The 22,648-nt window shown below is 44.0% G+C and overlaps 2 protein-coding genes across 6 annotated transcripts; one reads left to right on the forward strand and one right to left on the reverse strand.

Annotated features, from left to right (window-relative positions):
- Window positions 1-613: 613 nt before the first annotated feature.
- Window positions 614-12,905, reverse strand: LOC115773739 (tetraspanin-8-like). Its single transcript, XM_030720635.1, has 8 exons — window positions 12,759-12,905; window positions 4,287-4,349; window positions 3,685-3,804; window positions 3,262-3,336; window positions 3,081-3,176; window positions 2,005-2,130; window positions 1,825-1,908; window positions 614-1,669 (listed from the first exon to the last, which is right to left on the reverse strand). The coding sequence occupies exons 1-8, from the start codon at window positions 12,813-12,815 to the stop codon at window positions 1,595-1,597; spliced, it is 696 nt and encodes a 231-aa protein (XP_030576495.1). The 5' UTR covers window positions 12,816-12,905; the 3' UTR covers window positions 614-1,594.
- Window positions 12,906-17,041: 4,136 nt separating this feature from the next.
- On the forward strand, window positions 17,042-22,126 carry LOC115773516 (pyrin-like). Of its 5 annotated transcripts, none has more exons than XM_030720303.1 (6): window positions 17,054-17,097; window positions 17,825-18,048; window positions 18,495-18,697; window positions 18,953-19,009; window positions 19,162-19,465; window positions 19,584-22,126. In XM_030720303.1, exons 5-6 carry the CDS (start codon window positions 19,171-19,173, stop codon window positions 20,657-20,659), a joined length of 1,371 nt encoding a protein of 456 aa, XP_030576163.1. In that variant the 5' UTR covers window positions 17,054-17,097; window positions 17,825-18,048; window positions 18,495-18,697; window positions 18,953-19,009; window positions 19,162-19,170; the 3' UTR covers window positions 20,660-22,126. The 5 variants fall into 5 exon arrangements, with proteins under 5 accessions (XP_030576162.1, XP_030576163.1, XP_030576164.1 ...); XM_030720304.1 differs by having other exon boundaries at window positions 18,523-18,697; XM_030720302.1 differs by having other exon boundaries at window positions 17,042-17,097; window positions 17,828-18,697.
- The last annotated feature ends 522 nt before the right edge of the window (window positions 22,127-22,648 follow it).

Here is a 22,648-nt window from a genome sequence, read left to right on the forward strand (position 1 = left end):
TTTTTTGTGCACATTTGGAACATTTATGTTCAATGAGGGGAAAATGAGATCCAGTGACATTCATAAAACACGAGGACCTTTTAAATATCACTTTTTGCTGTGCAGATTATTGTTGTTTTATTCCCATAATAAAGTAATTTCTCTGGGAGGATAATGGAGGCAGCGAGTGCTGCAGGAGGTGCTTCCCTTCAGCCGAACAGCAGCGTGTCCGTCACAGGCAGCAGAAAGTGTTTGTCTCTAATTTTTCCACTAAATGGATTAAAAGGTTCGTTTTAATTTCCAAAACATTTAAAAATTTATCTGTAAATTCAGGAAAGTCACACAAAGTTTGGTGCCAAATAAAAATGATTTAAGTGGAAATAAATATAATGTATAAACTAATGTTTTTGTTTTTTTTTAATGCAGTAATAATGAAACTTTGATTGTTTGGAATAAAACAGCCTTTGCAGCAGGAACGTGACTTAGGACCTTATTACTGAGCGGATCCTGGAAGTGCAGCATGAGACAGTTTCCCTTCTATTCAATAATAATAATAATAATAATAATAATAAATAATTTGTTCTAAACTTTGTTACTTTGCTGGAAATGTGTTTGACTATTCACAACTCATAAATAATGTTTCCAGTTTTATTAAAGTGAATACAGCAGAGTACGGAGGTTCATTCTTACACAGACAAGAGAAAAACTTACAGTATGAGTCTGAATTTAAATCTTCTTACTAATTATGGGATACTTTACAATTTTATTTTCATTTATGATGATTGATGTTTCTTTAAAGCTTTGCCGGAGGGGACGACAAACGCTGGAAACAGCGCGACACTCAAAAACATCCTGAACGTTTTTCACGCAGCGGCAGATTTTAAAGATCATGACGAGAGACAGAAATCAAGTTTTGCTCAACAATAAACCACAAACTTTTATGATGACGATAACAATGAGGGAGTGTGACATTTGTTACATCTTCAACTTCCTGAGGATTTGCAATAATTTTCAAACAAGGAAATAAAAATGGCAGCAGACACTGAGACAGGCCTGTATGGAAGTCACTACCAGAAATATTACAAATCACTAAAGATCCAAACTACTGAATTACATTTAAAAATAATAGAAGAAAACTGCAGTTTAACGCATCCTCAGTATAACCTATGTTTATTTACAAAGCAAGCAAAAAAAAAAAAGTTGTGACCTGCAAGCAAAAATTCACCTTTACATGATTATGTGAATATTCTGAGAATCTCATTTTTATTTCACGAAACCACCTGACTGTTTGGCATCAATAGACTTCCGTATGTCGAATCAGCGTTTAAGGTTTGGGAAATTCTAATTAATTAATTTAATTATTTACTTTGTGTTTATTAGTTACCTTTAAAACTGTTTGCTTCTCTTCTTCCTTCGGGGCATAAACTGGTCGGTTTGGGTAACAGAACATCGTTTCCATAAAATATAGATTATATGAAGCATGTATTTTAATAACTATTGGGACTCCATACGTTTGTGTATACCGGGCTTTAATTGTAGCCATAATGTCACAGTGTGCTCCTTCATAGTGTGAGCGCAGGATGAGGTTATGTGGTGGTTACACGACAATGAAGCCTCAGGCGTTGGCGGTGGCGCCGTCCTTCCTGCCAATCTGGCAGTAGAGCATCATGGAGAACACCATGCCGAAAATCTGCAAGGAAAGAAATGACTCGTTAAAACTTTAAATAAATAAAGTTTTAAAAACAGAAATCAGTGATTTTTTTTCCTGTTCATTTTGAATAAGAAGAAAAATTTCTAATAAGTGAATGTAACTCTGAAGTGATGTGCGTAGGTGTGTGCGCTCACCAGCAGGACGGCGATGGCGAAGGCGATTCCCAGCACTATCTTCATGTTGGCCTTCATCAGGTTGATGACTTGGGTGGCGCAGGGCTGCAGGGTGAGAGCGCAGCATCATCATTAACCCTGTCCCAGAGTGTGGATGTGATTCCTGCACAATCCCGTGTTCAGCAGTCACATCGTTCTTACCGTGGAGTAGTTGCCGTCCGAGCCACACTCGTTAGTGTTGGTGGCGGTGACATTGCAGCGACAGGAAGTGGGGATGGGCTCTGGGGCCCAGTCTGACTTTCCGTTCAGGAGGCCACAGCACTTGAGCTGGGAGGAAAATGGGAATACTGTGTTACTCTACTTCCAAAGAATCGGATTATCCCAGTAGACCCTTCATTCCTGTTCATCCCGTTCTATGCACTTCCAGAAATAACTGGTGCCACACAAAGAAATGTCTGAGTGACATGAGCTGAAACCAAACAGCTGTGAAGCCATCTTAAATGCCTCCAGCCACTTATTTAGTCACAAAACTTTTAATTATCACATTTGTGTTTCTTCATTGTGTGTTGTGCCCAGTGCGATATTGGCAGCCAAGAGATGAAACTCCATTTAAGGCCCTAAAACATCTGCAACAGGAGGCTGCAGGGCTGGAGGTCAGCCACGAGGCCATGCTTCATTTTACCTCGTTTGTTAACAGTTACAGAGACTGCCTGGTTAGTTTTAGGCTTCTCTTCTCCACACTGGGTTTCATACGATAATAGTTTAAAGTCAAGAATTACTAAGTGTCCTGAGACAGTAGTTAAGTTTTCAGCAGGGGGAGACGTGCAGCTTTAAAAACTAAACAGGAGCGCTGTCAGCAGTGACCTGCTGCAGGCGACCCCGTACAGACTCCCCGGGTCAGGAAGCTGATTTGAGCTCATTTTTCACCTTTTTGTAGCTTCATCCTGGCCGTAAAATCCTTTACATTCATGTTATATAAAAAGGGAATCGTTTGGGATTTTGCACCAGGAATGGACAACACTGGGTAAAAAAAAAAAAAAAAAAAAAACCTTGAGATTAGCACTGAATTAAAATTTTCATCTTCAGTTCACTGTTTAAAATGTTAAAGAGGCTAAAATCTGTGTAGCTGCTGATCCCGGCCTGCTTTTCCAAGCAGTCGGTTTTCCATGTTCGGTTAAATGTTAGAGTAAATGTGAGCCATAATAGATACGATCCCCCAGTAGAGAACAACTGTGTGTGTGTGTGTGTGTGTGTGTGTGTGTGTGTGTGTGTGTCACCTCTTTCTGCAGTTTCTGTATGTCTTCTCTCAGCGTTTGATCTTGTTTGAAGGTTGCGGTCAGGTTCTGCAGACGCTGGTCCACCCATTCATTCATCTGCACACAGAAGCATGAAGTTAGATCCTGACTGAAGGAAAAAGGCCGATAACGCAGCCGCAGTGACGACAGGGCTCCACGTTACCTTGTTCTGGCTCACAGCTCCCGCGATGCCTGCTGCCACCAGGAGGATGAAGATGAGGAGAAGGAAGATGAAGAACTGCGGGGAACACAGATATGAGCAGTTATGTCGTTTGTGGACACGAACACTCACAGTTTATCCTCCTAAATATTTGCTCCACAGTCTGAAGACTGAGAAACAGCAGCTGCTCTGGGTGATGTAACAGTTTAACACGGCAGGGTTTGTTTTGTTTTTTTTACCTTTCACAAACCGGCTGCTCAAATTACCCACAATACACCTGAACTGCAGGTAACCATCTAGTAAGAGTTAATACATCAGTGCTGATGTATTCTGTGCAGTTAAGCTCACGTCTTACCAAAAAGCTCATCATTCTCTGACCTTTAACCCTTCAGATATTTGTGCCAGTCATATAAAAACATTTCCCACCAGCAGCAGCATGCAGCGGTTCTCTCTGATGGCTCCACAGCAGCCCAGGAAGCCGAGAACCATGATGATCACACCTATGGCGATCATCAAGTCGATGCCGGGTAACGCCTCGTTGGTGATCTGTGGACAGAGGCAGATGTTATTCCAGAGATGTGGAATAACCTTGATGGTGGTGGGATGGAGGGCCCACAATAGTTTAGAAAGTGGGATAATTCCACACATTTCAGAAAGATTCACAGCACTGAATATTTTACTGACAGATGGGAAAATACACAACAGGTACATGAAGTTTGAGATTGGCTTTGGTTTCTGAAAGCAGCTCTTTGGAGGCGGGGTCACAGGAGCAGGTCGTTTATTAGAATCCAGAGCGTCTCCCTGGAGCCTGAGACAGCTGATGTAAACACGGTAAAGAGTTATTCTCGTGTGTGAGCTCCACACTTCATCTCTGCACATCTGGAATCCATTACAGAGGCCCGCTTTGTCACACTGCTATTCTGCACCATCACCTGCTCGAAGCTCCAGGAACTGTTCTTGGAACAGCGTAAACAGAGCACGCACTTGTGAACTGCAGGCTCCTGAAAGACCGTCTGCCTCTGACTTACCTGGTTTGCATTCTTGCTGACTTTCAGGTAGATGGAGACACCCAGGATGAGGCAACCACTCAGCTGGAGGGAGAAAAAGATGGAGATTCAATTAATGTGCAAACTTTACTGAGAATCTAGCGACATCTGGTGGTGAAACCCTGCAGCAGCACATTAACGAGCGGGAGGTCGTGACCTCTAACGAGCAGAGTCACGCTCACTGGAGGACGGAGCCCTCAGAGCGGCGCTTTGTGTCAGGAAGAAAAAAAAAGGTGTTTAGTATTTCACTATGTATGAAGTCATCTCTGAAGTAGACCATCACCAATGGGAATAAAATGTGCGTTTGTATTCACAGGTGATATTCCAGTGAGCAGGAGATGTTTGTGTTGTGGTCTCATTCTCACGCTCTGATCCTGCAGAGCTTTTACCAAAGTCCTCCAATAATCAGAGTCAAAGCTGCTCTGCACCCCCCCCCCCCCCCCGAGGCTCAGGTGCTGCACCATCAGGCGGTGGTGACAGTTCAGGGTTCGGTGCAACAGTACTGCCACCATCAGGTCAAAAGGAAAATTACAATAACTGTCCTTCATTTCCATCCAGTCCACTGAACAAGATCGAAACATCTTCAAAGAAATTTAATTAAATTATAAGACAAAAATTTTTTTTAATCAGGCTGACAGGCTGGTGACCTGCACAGGTGTGCCCTGCCCCTCGCCCTATGTCAGCTGGAATAGGCTTCAGCCCCCCCGTGACCCTGAAAAGGATAAGTGGAAGAGAATGGATGGATGGAGCTGTGACAGTAAACACATACATCCATACCATAATACCTAATGAAGCCATCACATATACAGTGGCTTGCAAAAGTATTCATACCCCTTGAACTTTTCCATATTTTGTTACATTACAACCACAAATATATTTCACTGGAATTTAATGTGAAAGACCAACACAAAGTGGTTACAACTGTGAAGTGGAAAGAAAATTATACATGATCCAAAACATTTTTTTACAAATAAACTGAAAAGTGCGCTGTGCAAAAGTATTGAGCCCCCTTTTCTCTGAGTGCAACCAATTGCATTCAGAAGTTGCCTGATGACTGCTAATGATATAAATATATATAATGATATAAATATACATTTGTAAACATACATTTGATGGTTCAGCCACCTTCCATGAGTTATCAAATATCCATCAGCTGTTTGGGGATCAGGTTATTTTCCACATTCACTGAGTCTCAGTCTGAATCCTGACATGAGGACAGCCAGGCACAGCCCACAGATCTGAGCGCAGCCACTTCACCGTCTGTTCAGCCTAAAAACATCTGAACAGACACATTTATTCCTATACGTTTATTTACAGTTAAATTCAGGTTTGAAATCCACTTTTAGGTGCACAAACTTTAATAGTTTGAGTTATTTTCAAGTACAGAATATTAATAATTTCAGGCTTCACAACGATAAGATTAAAAGTTCAAACTGAACAGATTTGTTCAACACTGAGAAAAACTTTCAGCATTTTATCAGCAGTCTAAAAAATCTGTTCATGCTTTAATTTTAGTTTCAGTTTAATAACCTGTCAGTGTTCCAACATCTACAGATGAAGGACACACACAGCCGCACAAACACAAAGAAAGGTCATGACCTCTGCACACAAATATGAAACGGCACCGCACCCTGATCAACGCTGCAGCACACACACACCCTTACACATGAAACCAGTGTAACCACACACACACACACACACTGATTGTGCAGTGGCTTCAGTTTCAGCCCACGCTGAGATTCCAGCTCCTCTCCCTTTGCTGCAGACGGAGGAGCTGCAGGAAGCCGTCAGAGAAACTCACTCCAAGAAACTCAACACGCAGCTGGGAATGAGCTGCAGTCAGCAGCGACTGTGACCCAGAGCGAGAGCGGCCGGGTGAACTCTGACCCCCCCTTTTCCTGTACAGTTTTCCATCATTTTCCCCACAGCAATCACTCCTGTAAAACACCAACCGGCAGCAGATTTTTATGATTAGAAAGCAGCACATAAATACAGAGCAGGGATCATAAAGGATCCCGCTGGATCACCTGAAGGTTAAGGATTCACTGGGATCATTTTTAATGGTTCATTCAAACACAGAAACAAGTCAGTATTAATAAATGAGCTGCTCGGCCTCAACACAAATCTTTTGCTTTAGCTCTTTGGACCCGAGGTTTCGCTTCCTGGGTTTCGCTCACGTCTGCTGACGGTGATACTGCCCGAGGAAAAATTCCATCCTTAGAGTCTGCGCTTATTGAGACATCTGCCGTCACGCAACAAAGAGTGTCAAAGGTCACAGGAACCGGACGTGTGTCCCAGCTCCTGTCAAACATTTGCTTCTGGTTCTAGAAACAGGCACGGAGCAGTGGGAACCGGTCTTTGTGGGAGTGTTTCAGCTGCTTTGTGAGTGCAGCAAAAACACACCCAAACAAACCTGCTGTTTTCTTTTGGAGGCGTTGGCGACGGTTACAGGGCCTCAGACCTCTGTGGAGAAGCTGCACAAAGAAAAACCTGCAGAGCAGCATGACGATCACAGAGGTCATCGGCTCCGACACACCCGCCTGAAGGCTTCGAGCTGAAGCCGTTTTCACAAAAGCTCCAAAGTTAGGAATTCACCCCAGGCCCGCACACGACATCCACCCCATAACCTCCCAGCTGCCTGCCACCTCAGACAGGTTAGAGACCCACAGGGATGCACAAGCATCCCAACAGCTGCAAACACTTCATTTCACGAGTTATTGCAACAGTTTTTTCCTTTTTACAGTTTCACAGCACGAACAATCACGTCATTCAAAGCCAACATGACATCAGAGCGTGCCTGTTAATTATTCACCGTTACTCTGACATGACGGAGGTCAGAAAGACCCAACAAGGATGAACTAGGATCCCAGATGAAGGTTAGGGGATGAAGAAACTGGACAGACATGCCTCGCTGCAGGAGCTCGTCGCTCCTTTGGCTGGATGAACATTATATGATGAACATTATATGTTCAAAATAGTTTTTATTCAACCTTTATTTATACAGGTAGTCCCATTGAGGCTCAGTGTCTCATTTGTCAGAGACCCGTTTTCAAAACATAATAAAATGTAAAAATGCCACTGGGTCCATTTTTGATGGGCACATCATCAAGCTGCAGATGAGGAGGCAGGTGACCAAAGACAGGAAGGACTTGTGATCACCAAGAATCAAAAATTAAGATCTTCCTTAAACTTCACTCCAATCATTCAGAGAACTCAAAAGAAACTTAATCAGTGGTTACAGAGAGATTTATCTTTATGGGGCAGAGTGTTATTAACTAAAGCAGAGGGACTTTCTCACGCAGCCATTAGATGGTAAAATCAGTAAAACTATTGATCAAATGATTTTCAACTTTTTATGGAGGAATCGTACACATTATATACGAAAAAGTGTTGTAATGAATAGATATGAATCCGGAGGACTTAATTTTTTGGACTTTACCACCATGAATAACACATTTAAAATTAATTGGGCTAGAAACTTCATAAAAAAAACTTTATTCCCCACTACATTTTTTCCCGTTTTTGTGGCCTGCACTTCCTTCTAAGGTGTAACTATAATGTAGATAAACTCCCTGCCAAACTGTCTGTATTCCACAAACAGGTTCTCCTGGCCTGGACTCTGGTTTATAAGCATAATTTCTCACCACATTGTTATATTATATGGAATAATAGAGACATTATTTCCAAAAACAAATGGCTTTTTCTTGAATCTTGGTTTCAGAATGAGATTTGGTTGGTGAGTCAGTTAATTAATGAGGAGGGATCACTGCTCTGTTACACTGAATTTCTATCCAGACATAACTTTCCTGTGACTCCTGAGGAATTCTTCTCTGTCATCAATGCCATTCCTTCAGGCGCTTTAATGTTGTTTAGGAACAGACCGACACCTTTGGCTGCACAGGGATCTCTCCTCTGTATAACTGACTGTCCAGAAGGGAAAATCTGCTTTTCATCACAACCCCAAAAGAAAAAGAATAAAGAAATACGTGCTTTATTCCAAAAAGATATTGTTACCATCCCTTATATAATTGCATATTGGAGTCGCCTCGCCAATAACATTGATTGGGAAAAAGTTTGGATGCTCCCTCATAAATTTTTAATTACAAACAAAGTTAAGGAGGTATCATAAAATTTTACATAAATGCTACCCTGCCAACCATTATATGCAAAAATTCAAGAAAGACATCAATACAAACTGTTCTTTTTGTAACTCCCATCCAGAAACAGTGGTTCATTTATTTTGGCATTGTTCGCAGATCAAACAGTTTTGGGGAGACCTCAGCAGATTTTTCATTGATTATCTCCTCAAAGATTTTGTTTTACACTGGGAAAATGTTGTCTGGTTTTCATAAGTATACCAAGAAAGAAGGTAAATGCTATTCTTTAATAAATTTGATTTTATTTTTAGCTAAATTCTTTATTCATAAAAGTAAATTTAGCAAGAAAACCCCTTGTTTTGCAGTACTCAGAAAGGATATGGAGTATTATTTTAAATTGCTTGCTGACTCAACAAACAAGAAGGCTATCAAAACGTTAAATAATTCCACTTATAACCTTTTTGTTTAATGTAGATAACATACAAATGAGCCAGGTAAGCCAGGGGTTGTTATGTTCTTGTATACTATTCATTGTATACTTACTTTTGTGAAACTTAATTAAAATAATTTAAAAAAAAAAAAAAAAAAAAAAAAAAAAAGACCAAAGACAGGAAGAGCAAAGAGAATCCGGTCAAATTTCAAATTAAAAGACGCTGGCCGTTCCTCAGTATGCATACTTGTGAAACGTCATCAGTCTCAGCCCAAGTACTGGCTCAAGTTCGCTCAAAATCAGTACAGGTTCGTACTTGTCGAGTATCGTCACAGACCGGCGCTTAAAATTCTTAATAAGGACAAAAGTGTAAAACTACAAAACATTTGATTTCATTTTTTGTCCACTTTTAAGACTTAAATAATCATCAGTTACAGTGTATCTACATCAGTCCTGGTAACTTCCTCCTTACTTTAAAGCTGTTAAAGTGCGTCGTGTTTCATGTGTGCTGTTCCTGACGGTGAGGAGCAGAGCTGGAGGCGGTTCATTCCTCAGCAGTGACTCTCAGGCAGCAGTGAATCAGTGCTGTCATTTCACAACAAGCACACAAAAATGCAGCTTCGTAGTAACCACTGAGCTGTGTAACATCACGTAACCACTGAAACTCAACAGCTTCTCCCTCTGAGCGCTCCGACTCAGGGCCTTCAAGCCTGAAGGTAATAAACCTAAGGTTAGCGTGAGCCATCCCACACCGACATAATTTAATTATTGTGGGAACATTTTTAAAATGCCAGAGCGACACGCCGGCTCCTTAATTTGATTCTGAGTTTTGTGTCTAATTTGGCTGTTTTATTAATTCTGTGAATCATGAGCGGTCCTCCCTCTACAGAGGACAGGTGTTATGGTACCAGGTACCGTAACACCTGTCCTCTGTAGAGGGAGGTGTTATGGTACCTGGTACCGTAACACCTGTCCTCTGTAGAGGGAGGTGTTATGGTACCAGGTACCATAACACCTGTCCTCTGTAGAGGGGGGTGTTATGGTACCAGGTACCAGGTTAATCATCATCATAAGTTTTTATTAGAGTTCACAGCTGCATTGTTATAACGTTCTAGAAATAAAAACATTAATAAAATGCAATAAAGTGCAAAGTGAATGTCACCAAGAACCAGGCTCCTGTAACCAGCAGAGCAGCAGGCGGCTCAGTGGTTCGTGTTTGAGCGCTGGCGTCAAACACGGTCAGTCTGCGTGTCCTCCCCACGCTCGTTGGCCCAGGACGCTCACGGAAGACGTTCATCATCATCTCACTTCCTGTTTTCTTCTCCCGACATTTTTGGGGCGTTTGCAAAGCACTGCTCTGCTACTTAAAGCAAAAGTGTGACCTTTGAGGCATCACGGTGTGCTCTGCTGTGATGCTTCCTGATGGCTCAGTCTGTGGCTGAGTGCTTTATAGACAGACCTTAAAATTTCCTCAGAGAACGAGGCGGGTGAGAGTGGTGAGAGTGGGCTCTTTGCTTGGCGTTTCTCACCGCAGAGTCACAGTATGAAAGCCCACAGTGAATAAGAGGCCTGCCCCACCCACCCCATTATCATCAGTAGGTAAATGCATCATGTCGGCTGAGTGGCTGCAGTCAAGTTAAGATCGATCGACATCATTTCTGGGAACACGAGAGAAAGCCTGAAATAACCACAGCAGGCTGCAGGAGGATGCTTTCAAACCGGACACGCTCCGATCATTTCTGACATCTGCAGCCGGGATGTAAAGACGATGGCTTCTCCGAGCCGGAAGTCTCTGACGCTTCGAAACCTGAGCTGAGCTTCAGCAGAGCTGCAACCTGAACTGAGCCCGAGAAGAAAGCGTTTTAAAAGCAGTCCTCAGGGGACGGTCAGGTTCCCCTTTCATGAACGCGGACAGCAATGAGAGAACACCCCCCAGCGTGATCACAGGGGTACCAGCTGGGCTCAGGGGCTCCAGAGGTCTGATCCACATAAAAACGGTCCTGGACAGGATCACTCTGATCCAGGTACAGACCAAATGGGGACCACCAGTACTTGAACCAGGATGGAGGGGGCACCAAAATCAACGATGCTTAATTATATTAGGTGTGATATTGATGCTTTTTTTAGGGAACATTTCTTTAGCAATAAATTCATGATTTTATCCACAACCACGTTAACCTCACCTGCTCTGTGAAATAAATGACTGCATGACCACCAAAGTCCCACGTACGTGCTAGATATATATATTAAACACACACCTCATATATACACACACACACACACACACACACCTCCTCTGTTGATTAAACTTTTCTGCAACTGGATACAACTATGTTTATACATGCAAATGTGGGATTCTCTATAAATATGAGCTAATGTGCTTAAATAAGCTGACAAAGTGCAGAAAAACAGACACAGCCGCAGACTTTTACTCTAATGTTACTGACGTCATGTCTCTCACGCACGCACACACACCCACGCACGCTAAAGGTGTGCCGTCTCTGACTGTTCAGGGGAACCAGGGGCAGGAATAACTTCATACCTGGCTCACTCACATGTTAACAGGGTTCGTCATCTTATTGCACTTGAATCTAAAATGAAAACATTGTGCCTTAAAAATCCACCGATTTCAAACCATCATCTGCTGACAAAAACCCACAAAGAAAACAGATTTAATTTATTATTGTTTCCTATTTAAGCTTCATGTCAGTGATGAATGACATCATCATGACAGCTGTTTTTAAAAAACATGGGCGGAGCTTCTGGGAGGTCAAAACTGAAGCCACTGAGCTTCAGCCTGCATTCTACCTGAGGCCACTAGATGGCGATAGCTGTGGGTGCAAAGAGACCTCGGCCCTGTGGACTCTGTGGGGAAGCAGCTTTGTGACCTGTGGAAACACTTTGCTGAGTTCATGGGCTCAGCCACACTGAATGAAAGCGTTTATAAATCTCAGCGTCTCAAAAAGCACGATCATCACTGACCAACGACTCGTGATTGGCCGCAGAGGACTGGTTCACATTCATGAGTGAAATAAGAGTAAGACACGATGAAGATTTCACCTTTCAGCATCGTGAGCCAAAAAGGCTTCATTTATCTCTTCAGCTCAGCCTTGCACAAACACTCTGAGTCAGAGAAAAATGCCTTTATAACAAATAAAGTTATAATAACTTTGCAGCAGGTGCAGGTCGGCAAACACCTCACCTGCAGAGCTGATAAACGTCTCATTCCTCCACCTTCCACAACTAAGATAATGTGTTTCTATGGCACCACCAGGTTGGTGTTGAGCAATAACCAAAAATGACTCGGGGGGAGGGGGGGGGCTCCTTCCAGCAGCCAACCTCCATGTGAAGCCAAGTGGGATAAAAATCAATGAAAACATGCAAACAGCGACTCCTGAGCTGAATCCAGGGAAACCCCAAAGACCAACACAAAAATGCTTTTCAGAGATATTTAGATCCAGCCTGTACATCACTTACATCACGTCACAGCGATGGCAGCCGCAGATACGAGGCCGAGGCCCGGCCACGCCCAGAAACTCAACAAGTGCTTGTTTGTGGAAGAAGAAACACCTGAAAGCCGATACAACCTGTTCTACTCACACGACACGGCGGCAAAAGAGACTGAGGCGCGCGTGTGTGTGTGTGTGTGTGTGTGTGTGTGTGTCCGGGGGGGTGGGGTAACAGATGTAACAGAAATAAAGTCAAAAACATAAATAAATAAGGTGGAAATAAAAGCAAAACTAAGCTGATCACTGATCAATAGGATGAACTCTGCACTTCAACCACAAACCGAATCAAACTGTCAGGAAACAAACTCAAAGAAGACTGAGATGAGACACCTGTTCACACCTGCCTGATTCATCACCTGCAGCGTGGAAACGCTCAGCACTCTCACTCTAAATAAGGACCTTTGTCCTTCATACTCACCCAGAAAAGAAGGTTGAAGAAGAAGAGCAGGTATTTGACGCACTTGTTAACAGCCATGGCTTTTTCCTTTACTCCTGCCGAGCGACCGCCACAGAAGACACGAGCTTCCTACAGACTGAGCACACACACACAAACACACACAGTTTCCCTCAGGCCAGTAAACAGACCAGCCTGCTCTACTGGTTCCTCCCATTCAGGGAGCGTCGCTCCAGGCTTTCCTAACCTCCACCCTCTTCCTCCTCTTCCTCCTCCTCCCTCTTTGCCCTTTTTTTTCCTTTTCTTTTTTTCATCTTTTCCTCTTTCCATGCTCCTCATTTTTTCCAAGTTTACTGTAAGCAAATACAGTGAAGATTAACAGATCTCTGATAAGTTAGGATTTTACCTCCAGAGTGTTTTAACCAGAGTTCAGGTCATCTTTAACTCGCTGAGACGCTGGTCTGACTCTGATTGGTTGTTTTTGTATTCCTATCAATTCTCAGCCTGAAAACTTTCAGAAGATAAAAAAATAAAGTTTCATTTTGGCTTCTGGTTTTTCCAAAGAGCCTCTAACAGGAGCTATCGCTGTTAAAGTCACCACAGACACCGACAGCTGCTCCGGTGTCGCGGTCCAACCCGTCGTCTTACGTCACGTCTGCAGATGATTCGCGGGGTTTACTGTAAATGTTTGTGCCACCATAGAAAGACGGACATACATTACAGTTGTGGTTTTTGGAGGGGGAGGAAGGCAGCAGCTGTGTAACAATGCTGCTGAAAGTGCAGCACTTCAGGTTCCTCAACCTTTCATTTCCCCATGAGCTGACTTCAGGGTAAAATACAGCCGCTTACCCCGATTCTCTGAGTAAAGATAGAGCTCTTCAAAAGCTTCCTGAGGTCAATTTATCTAAGTAGGAAAAGCAGGTTTCAGTCGCCACATCGAGAAAACGGCACACCAAGAAAACAAACCAATAAACATCTGTTTGTTTGTTCTTCCTGCTTCCTTTATCCCCGAGCACACAAAGCTCCAGGCTGCAGATATCTCAGCATAAACCAGCAGATGGCAGGTCAGTCATTCATGTTACCTTTTGTTTCCTTTCTGTCCTCTCAGTGTCCTCGTCTCCCTGCTGCTCTCCAGCCTTTCACACCCTCCTCACCTGTTCCCAGTTTCCCAATCAGCCCACCTGCGTCCTCGACCCTGATTAACTCTGCAGAGGTCGGACCTCCAGGATTCCTCCACTCGTTGTTGGATTATCTGTTCTGCCTTTTTCACCTTTGTGTTACCAAAAAGCTGGTTTTTGTTTCAGGACTTCTCTCTGAACCCAAACTCATGAAGCTTTTAGTATGAACAGATCACCAGTGACCCCCCCCCCCCCCCCCCCCTCCCCTCTCCCCATAGATCTCCAGCAGCTCTCTGGGGTTTTAAACAAACAAAGTTTAAACAAAGTTTTCTAGTAAAAATGCAGACTTGGATTAAAACCAGCTCATTTTCTAACGTTCTCATAACCCTTGTTGAGCTTGTCTCTCTTGATAAACGCATCGACTTCCTTAAACATTCGCTGCACAGCTCTCCAATCTGCCCACTGGATAAAAAACAAGTCCTTAAACCAACTCATGCGCTCAGCTTTTGTGGTAGGATACGGGTTTAATCTCCAGCTCTCGACTCCTCTGGATGCAATAACCCTCTCCCTGTCTTCACAAACACTCAAAAAAATAAACTCCTCGGTGGGTCGGTTGTAACGATCAGCCTCCACTCTGTACAACTCAGGCCCTGTTGGTGAATACCACTGGGATGCATACAGCATGTCGGGGAAGCCTGTCTGGTCCAGGTCAGGCCCGACCACGGTGCGAAAAAGTCTCCAGTTTTTAATAGACATATGGTGTGAACCACCAATGCCCCAAATCTCGTCATCCCCACAATTCACACACAGCACCACCTTACCGTCCCTATATTTAGCTGAATACACGTACCCGTTCACACCCTGGTAATCTGTTTTAAATTCAACCTCTTCATCATGCTTCTTTTTGCGAGGACGCCCATCAATCTGCGCATCTGATGACGTACCTCCGAAGTCGGTCCTGATTCCAAAAGGGTCAGACGCTGGTACCCGCTCTCCCACATTAGGTGTCCATGTATGTTACATGTGCGTATGCATGAGTGTGTGACTGGTGCATGCGAATGTGCGTGCGTGTGTATGTGCGTGTGTGTACATGAGGGAATGACTGGTACGTGTGTGTGTGTGTGTACGTGCGTGCTTGTGAGAGTGTGTGTGTGTGGACAGCTGGGCCTGGGTTGGTGGCTTGCCAAGCCTTGGCACCGGTGGGACACGGAGGGTGGGAGTTACCCCTCCCTACCGCTCCACGCTGCTCCCCACTGGTCGTCACTGCCGCCCCTGGGGTGTGGGTGCCCGTGGGTCCCGGGATGTGTGGCCGGATGTCTCGGCATGGTTTTTGGCCTGCTCCCTTGGCGGCCGTGACCTGGGGGTGGCTTGGGCCTCTTTGGCGCGTGGGGGGGCTCTGCCGGGTGTCGGGCTGCTCTCGGGCGCTTGGGGCCTCGGGGGCCGCATGCCTGGCTCGTGCTGGGGGTGCCGGCCTGCCGGGGGGGGTGGGCTGCCCGTCGTCTCTGGCTCTCTGGACTCTAGCCCCTGGATTGTGGGGGTTCCGTCTGTAGCCTCCCTCCTTCCTCTTCTGGGGAGTGTACGCGGTTGCCATCGGGATGTGTGGCCCCAAGTCTTCTGAGCTCCTGTGCTGTGGATGGCCTGGGGCCCCTGGGTCCTTCCCTATCTGCCTCTGGATCGCGGGGGGCATGGTTGCAGTTTCTCGCCCTCATTATCGAATACATTGCATGACAAAGGCGCATACACACACATTACTACAAACAATAAACTTGTGTGTGTGTGTTTGTGTGTGTGTGTATATGTAGGTGCATATGGGTGTGTGTGTGTGTGTGTGTGTGTGAGTATATCAACCCCTTTTATTTTTTTTTATTTTTATTTTTTTTATTTTTTTTCTATCTCCTTTCTTCCTTTTCTCCCCCCCCCCCCCCTTTTCTCCCCCCCACCTCTTGTTCTTGCCCCTTCCTTGCTGCCTGTCAGACTTGGCATGAATAACTAAATAAAAAGATAAATAAATAAAAATAAAATTGCAAACATTAACAAGAAGAGCCTATAGGAAACATATAGAGCTGTTCTTGTCAAAGCAAATATGTTTGGTACATCAGTGCATTCGGATCATCATTCCGATTGTGAAAGATGCCAGACATGACAGGCTAATAAAAAAAAAAAAAAAAAGGGTCAGACGGATTCACTCCGGCAAGTGGGTTGAAGGACGTCATGACGGTTTAGATGGGTGGTTGGTTGATCGCTAGCTGTCGCAAATTCTCTCCGAAGCTGTATATGCCGGTGGTCAATTGAAGAAGTGAGGTACATACGATCTTATATACACACCCTATAACTTAAGACACACCCCACTAGGTGGAGACACACGTCATAACCCTATGATCTGTAGACTGGGTCATCCTCCGTTCTGTATGTAAATGAACAGCCCTACTGTTGAGGAGGATATACGGCTATTATTTAGCCATAGTATTTTAATTTAGGCACTGTGTTGTGTGCTTTATGCACCACAGGTGGGCTCGGATATTAGATTATTTACCTTTGTATTTTTATTTAGCCACTGTCTTGTGAGTTTGAACCTCTTTGATGTCCGTCTGGGAAAAAGCCCCCTTGTAAGGAGAGACAATGAGATCAGCTGATTTGAACGGATACCGTATACGTCATTATCACACGTCAGCGCAAACACGCACGGACACACGCACGCGCACGCGCACCTCACATGCACGCGCAAGGCTTTTTTATCACATAGGTGTGAAAAATCACACCTAAGGTGTGAAAGGGCCGCATTATTATTACTACTGACGATGGCTTCTCCAAATGTAATTTACAGTTAATCTTATCCAATTATTTTACTATATATATTAAAATGATAAATATAGGAAAAAGTTGTTTCCTTGCTGTGGAATAAGGAATTCCCTCAAACACATAATCAGTTAAAAGGGAAATACTAACAAAGAGCTTGTGAGGCCAAACCAAACGTTTCCTTTAAGTGAAGCAGTCGGTGTTTAGTTCTTGTGGATCATGGCATCATCACACAAACGTGTGTTAACTTCACGGAGGGTCTGAAAGGGCCACGCAGTGAAATGTGGCTCTTTGTCGCCATCTACTGGCAGCGGTATGAAACTACAGCAGCCTGAGTGCACCCCTCTAACCGCACCCTCCCGGCTTTACAGCCTCTTCCCGCCTGTGCTGACAGACACACGGAGACAACCGGCCGGAGCCACAGACGGAGACCTAAACGTTTCAGACCGGTGAGTCTGCATGTTCGCTGTCTGCTCAGCTCACAGCGTCACTGACGCGCTCGCCTTCACAGAAACACAAACCGGATTCATCTTTTCAGGGTTTTTTGTTTGTTTGTTTGTTTGTTTGTAATATCGCTTCACTTTCATTTCATAATGTTTATTTATCTCGTGATTACTCCTAAAGTTATGAACGGATTTCGATGAAATTTTGTGGAGTGGTTGGAAATGATAAGAGGAAGAAGTGATTAAATTTTGGCGGTGATCCGGATCACGATCTGGATCCAGGAACTTTTTAAAGGATTCTTCACTATTGCGGGATAGGGGGATTTTAATAATTTAGCTTCTAACTCCGAAACACAAGGCCTGAAAAAAATTAGAGTGTAACATAGTGACATGTTCTATCAAACAACATAGTGAGGCGACGGTCATTTTTTTATCGTTTACTGCTCAGATGATCCCAGCGTCTGGGAACGATGCAAGATTATTTCACAGCATTAAGATACACGTATTACAGCGTCAGTGACCCTCTGAGTGCTTCTAGTTTTATTTTTTTTTTAGAAAAAGCTGACCCCCCCCCATCCACCCCAACCTCCTCCCCTTTCTAAACTTCCATCTGTTTTCTGAAGCTTAGTTGGAGATAATTTGGGTTTTCTAATCAACTGCATTCTGGAATGAAACATTTCCTTTTTTTAGTCTTCTTTCGTTTCCTTATTTCATCAAATATCTGCTGATTTAGCAGCGGTCCCTGGAAGTGGACCCTCTGATCCCCACGTGGCCGACACGTTCTCCTGTGGAACTGTTGTGCTCCTGCTCTGCCTGGACACGTCTGTGCTGGAGATCCTCCATCGCTGTGATGTCATACTGACGTTTTCTAGGCTGGCGAGGTGAAGGTGACGTTATAGGTGTGAGGAGCAGGAAAAGAAGGCCGCGGTGACTTTCTCTCTGGACGAGCTGAAAGAGGTGAGGAGACGTTCACGTTACAGATGTCCACAGAGTGAAATATTTTACGCTCGAGTTCATTTATGGGAGCACTGAGAGGAAAACCTCTGAATTCTCAACGTGCCGGGACTCGTCTGACTCCGAGCGGCCAGCGCGGATGTTTTTCTTCGATTTTGGGGAAAGTTTTTTTTTTTGCTCATTTAACTGATTCATGCTGAGACGTTTCCCCTGGATCACAGACTGAGGATGATTATATCTGAAATTTTATTACTCTGTTATATATTGAGTGAATATTTCAATTTTTTTAATATTTTAATTATGAAAGCAGACAAATCCATGAAGCAGATTTCATTCCTGCAGCATAATGTTCATTATTGAAGGTTCAAAACATATCAGCAGGTTATGGGATGAAATCCAAAGTACAGTCAGTTATGCTGATGGTTTTCTTTAATGTTTCCTTTCATGAGGAATCATCTCCTGTCTCCTCTCCCAAAGGAGGTAATAAAGGAAGCACGGAGGCACCTTTCCTTTAGAGAGCTCGAGCAGCTCTCGTTACAGCAGCCGTGCAGATGCTTCAGGGTCCTGTTGCTCTGTTAGAGCTTCATGAGCAAAACTGAAAAGCTGACTGCAACCACAGATAAACAGGAAGGGGGGGGTTCACAGGACAAAGGTAAGACTGCTAAAACAGAACACAAAACCACACCAGTGTACTCTCAGACCATGATGTATTTTTCAAAATGTGGCAGTTTCACAGTTTACAAATGAACCTGAAGAAACAGCAGCTACGACTTTGTCCAAACATCCTCGAACTGTGTGGAAAAGATTGAACCTGACCGAGTGCTGGCCTGGACTCTACTTTTATTTAATCCCAGTTTGTACCTCTAAATGGTGCCTTTATGTAATCAGAGCATGTTCTTATTTACAGAGATAATCTGGGAAAAGGCAGAAAACCTTTTCAGGAAACAGGGACAGGAATTAAGAGGTATCAAACGCTGCCCCCTGATGGTGAAGGCTTTAGTTAAGAAGCGTTCTCCTGTCTTCACCTCTGCATGGCCCTCTAGCATCCATTCATTTCACTCTGTAGTGGCTTATACCGCAGTAAATATTAATTTTGGATCTTTCTGGTTTATCCAGGAAGCCACGATGACAACTCCTAAAGAAGCTCTTTGGCAAACACTTGGGAACTTGACAAATGACCAGTTCAAGAACTTTAAGTGGTTCCTGAAGCAGGGACACGAGTGTACCAGTTTTCTAGCCATCTCAGAGGCCCAGCTGGAAGGGGCAGACAGGCCGGACACGATCGATCTGATGGTGCAAAAACACGGCTACCCTAGAGCTCTTCAACTAACCACAGAGATCTTGGAGAAGATCAGCCGGAATGATCTGGTCCAGGATCTGACAAACAACTACCCAAGTCCAAGAAAGAACTTAAAGGAAGGTAAAAGTATGATGATCTGAAAGATAAAGGTTTGCATCAATTTCATGAATAACTACATTTAACACAGATCAAGAATAATCCTTTCTCAATGCTTCCTGTTTCCTGCTTTGCCTTTTAGACCTGAAGAACTCTGCAGACCTCCCATGTGATGATGAGAGGAGGAAGGCCAAACTGAGTGAGACAAAAGCAAACATTGATCTGATGATCAAGGAGAGACAGATGAAGATCTGTGAAATCAGATGCTCAGCAGAGCTCAGCAGGAAGTCTGCAAAGCGACAGACTGCAGACAGTCTGAGGGTCTTTGGAGCTCTGGTGGTCTCTGTGCAGAGCTGTCTGGATAAACTCCTCGGACAGATTGAGGAAAAGCAGAAAATGGCACAGGAGCAGGCTGAAGGATTAGTCCAGAAGCTGGAGCAGGAAATCTCTGAGCTGACCAAGAGAAGCGCTGAGGTGGAGCAGCTCTGTCTCACTAAAGACCAAAATGACTTCCTCCCAAGCCTCTTGTCCACAGACGAGACCCTGACAGAAGTCGGTTTGCCTCAGCCATCATACAACGAAAACATGATAACCACTGTGAATGAGCTGAAGGAAAAACTCAGCAAAGACATGGAGATGTTTCTCATTAAGGCAGAGCTGAACAGGGTCCAGCAGTTTGCAGTGGATGTGACTCTGGATCCAGATACAGCACATCCCAATCTCATCCTGTCTAATGACAGGAAACAAGTTCACTGTGGTGACAGAGAACAAAATCTTCCAAAAAACCCAGAAAGATTTGTTACTCTCAACGCTCTGGGAAAGCAGAGCTTCTCTTCAAGAAGCTTTTATTACGAGGTTCAGGTTGAGGGGAAGACTTCCTGGGATTTAGGAGTCGCTAAAGAGTCGATCAACAGGAAGGAAAATGTCAACGTAAAGCCTGAGAACGGCTTCTGGGCCATATGTTTAAGGAAGGGAGGGATGTACAGGGCCTCGGCTATCCATCTCAGTGTGAAAATCCAGCCAAGGAAAGTGGGCGTGTTCGTGGATTATGAGAAGCGTTCGGTGTCCTTTTATAACGCTGAGTCTGCAGAACTCATTCACTGCTACACTGACTGCTCCTTCTCAGAGAAACTCTACCCCTTCATCAGCCCCGGGACTTATCATAAAGGCCAAAATTCCACCCCACTGATCATCTGTCCTGTCAGCTACCATCTCTGACCAACCGTCCACTCATTATAGATTCAGCCATGTTAGACCGATCATAGTCATCAGCTAGAGTAAATAAAGTCTCTTTACATCCACCAGGTTACCACTGATCCCTTTAGTTACCTTCATGTCGGGTAAAATACTGGTATGTAGTGCTTTATACGACATGCCTCATTCACACATTCATACAAGCACTTTCCATCTAACGTTCACACTCCAGTGAACACATCAGGAGAGAAAGTTGGACTTCAGTATCTTGCTCAAGGGTACTTTGGCATGCAGTTGGAAGCAGCTGGGAACTGAGCCACCGACCTTCTGACTAGCAGATGACCTGTTGTAGCTCCTGGGCCACAGCCAGAAGGTCCAAATACATGAAACAGATCAGTCATGAGACCACCTCCATTCTGAATCTATGCTCGTTTAACATGTAGCTGAAATCCAACCAAACTCTACCCTGCCCTTAAACAGTTCACTTATGGCCCCACAGAGGGTCCCGTCTGGCCCACTGGGTCTTTTTCAAAGTGTGAAAATAGCAGAAAAAGAGGCCAGAACTTTAGCAACTCCTCACTGACCCTGTGTCGTGTAGCAGGATTAGCATTATGTCTGTGCCGTAGCTGTTTGAACTGTTTATTGCACCTGAGTCATCATCAGTTTTACAGCCTTCAGACAAACAGAGCCTGTAGCCACCGCACACTGAAGCAAGGCACGTAATAGGAGGAGACACTTTAACCAAATGATATGTTTGGGAAGTACGGTAATATAAGTTACACAGTCATTTTTAGGGTCCGTCCAGCTTGATGAATGTGTGTGGCCCATGAACTCAATACTTTGACACTCCTGAGGCTGGAGAGGCAGGATGGGCGTCTGGTTGTAGTATCATAGGTTTCCCACCAAATGTTGCTAGTTCCTCTTAAAATAGTTACAGGTGTCAGCAGGTGTAGGAGAGAGCATCATTGATATGTGTACTCTGAATGCATTTTAATGACTGTTAAGTGGCTGATTTTTGCTTTCCACCGTTACTGAGTTCACACTTTCCCCAGTTTTTCACCTGTTTTGAAGGTGGATTTTTGGGGACCTGGTTTGGGTCGACTTCAGATGTTTTAATGTGCAGCAGGAATATCTTCTTCAATAATAATAATTGTTTGAATGGGCTGGAAATGATTTGCCGACCACAAACTTTAAAAATGAGCTTTCCAAACAGTTGCTCACATTTCTCTGTATAAGCAACTGTAGCCACAAATAATTTAAAATTATTATATTGATTTTTTTTTTATTATTATTTTTAGCCTTAAATAATAAATAAAAAAAAACCTCCTCATTCATGATTTTGGTTTTCTGTATGTTTGTACACTTGTTAAACATCCCCATGAGTCTGTTCAGGACCTTCTTACAGCCTCAGCCCTGTCAGAACATCTAACTGACCAAATGAAAGGAGTTTTTTTTTTTTTTAAGAGAGCCGGAAAATGTGAATTTGCCCTAAAGTGACTGTTGCTGTGATTTGGTGCTGTATCAATAAAATAAAATTGAATTGAAATGTCTGAAGTTCTGATGGTTACCAATGGTAGGAGGCAGCCAGGTGCTGCTGATCACATACACTTGATTAACTGATCCTCAGCAGCGTCAGCACCTCTGTGAAAGCACAAGTTTTGTCAGTTTGCAGGTTTGGAGCATTCAGGCCACCATCTTCCCAGGACTGCACGTCCCAGCACATTCACCCCTGCAAAAAACCCAAGAGCTCCACCTGAGACTCTACAGCAGTGGTCTCAAACTCCTGGCCTGCAGGCCGCATCTGGCCCCGCCCCCTGCATCCAGTCTGTGATTTGATGTCAAAAATATCAGACAGTTTGGCCCTTTAAGTTACTTTTTTGACATTTTGCTAACTCCTCTTAATTGGAGGGGACTCCTTACAGTCACTGATTCTAACATGAAAAATGATGGTGTTCCAAACCTGAACCTGACGGACGCTTTGAGGAGACCTTCAGAGAGCTGTGCATGAATAAA

Source organism: Archocentrus centrarchus, chromosome 23 (genome assembly GCF_007364275.1).
Source record: "Archocentrus centrarchus isolate MPI-CPG fArcCen1 chromosome 23, fArcCen1, whole genome shotgun sequence".
NCBI classification, from domain to species: Eukaryota; Metazoa; Chordata; class Actinopteri; order Cichliformes; family Cichlidae; genus Archocentrus; species Archocentrus centrarchus.

What these genes read in the sequence shown, in the direction of transcription:
- LOC115773739 (XM_030720635.1), bottom strand. Translation starts at nt 12,815, where the DNA reads ATGGCTGTTAACAAGTGCGTCAAATACCTGCTCTTCTTCTTCAACCTT. An exon ending in TCAGCAAGAATGCAAACCAG is followed by an intron (nt 3,805 to 4,286) that starts GTAAGTCAGAGG and finishes CTCTGTCCACAG; the next exon opens with ATCACCAACGAGGCGTTACC. An exon ending in TACAGAAACTGCAGAAAGAG is followed by an intron (nt 2,131 to 3,080) that starts GTGACACACACA and finishes TTTTCCTCCCAG; the next exon opens with CTCAAGTGCTGTGGCCTCCT.
- LOC115773516 (XM_030720302.1), top strand. Translation starts at nt 19,171, where the DNA reads ATGACAACTCCTAAAGAAGCTCTTTGGCAAACACTTGGGAACTTGACA. An exon ending in AAGAAAGAACTTAAAGGAAG is followed by an intron (nt 19,466 to 19,583) that starts GTAAAAGTATGA and finishes TTTGCCTTTTAG; the next exon opens with ACCTGAAGAACTCTGCAGAC.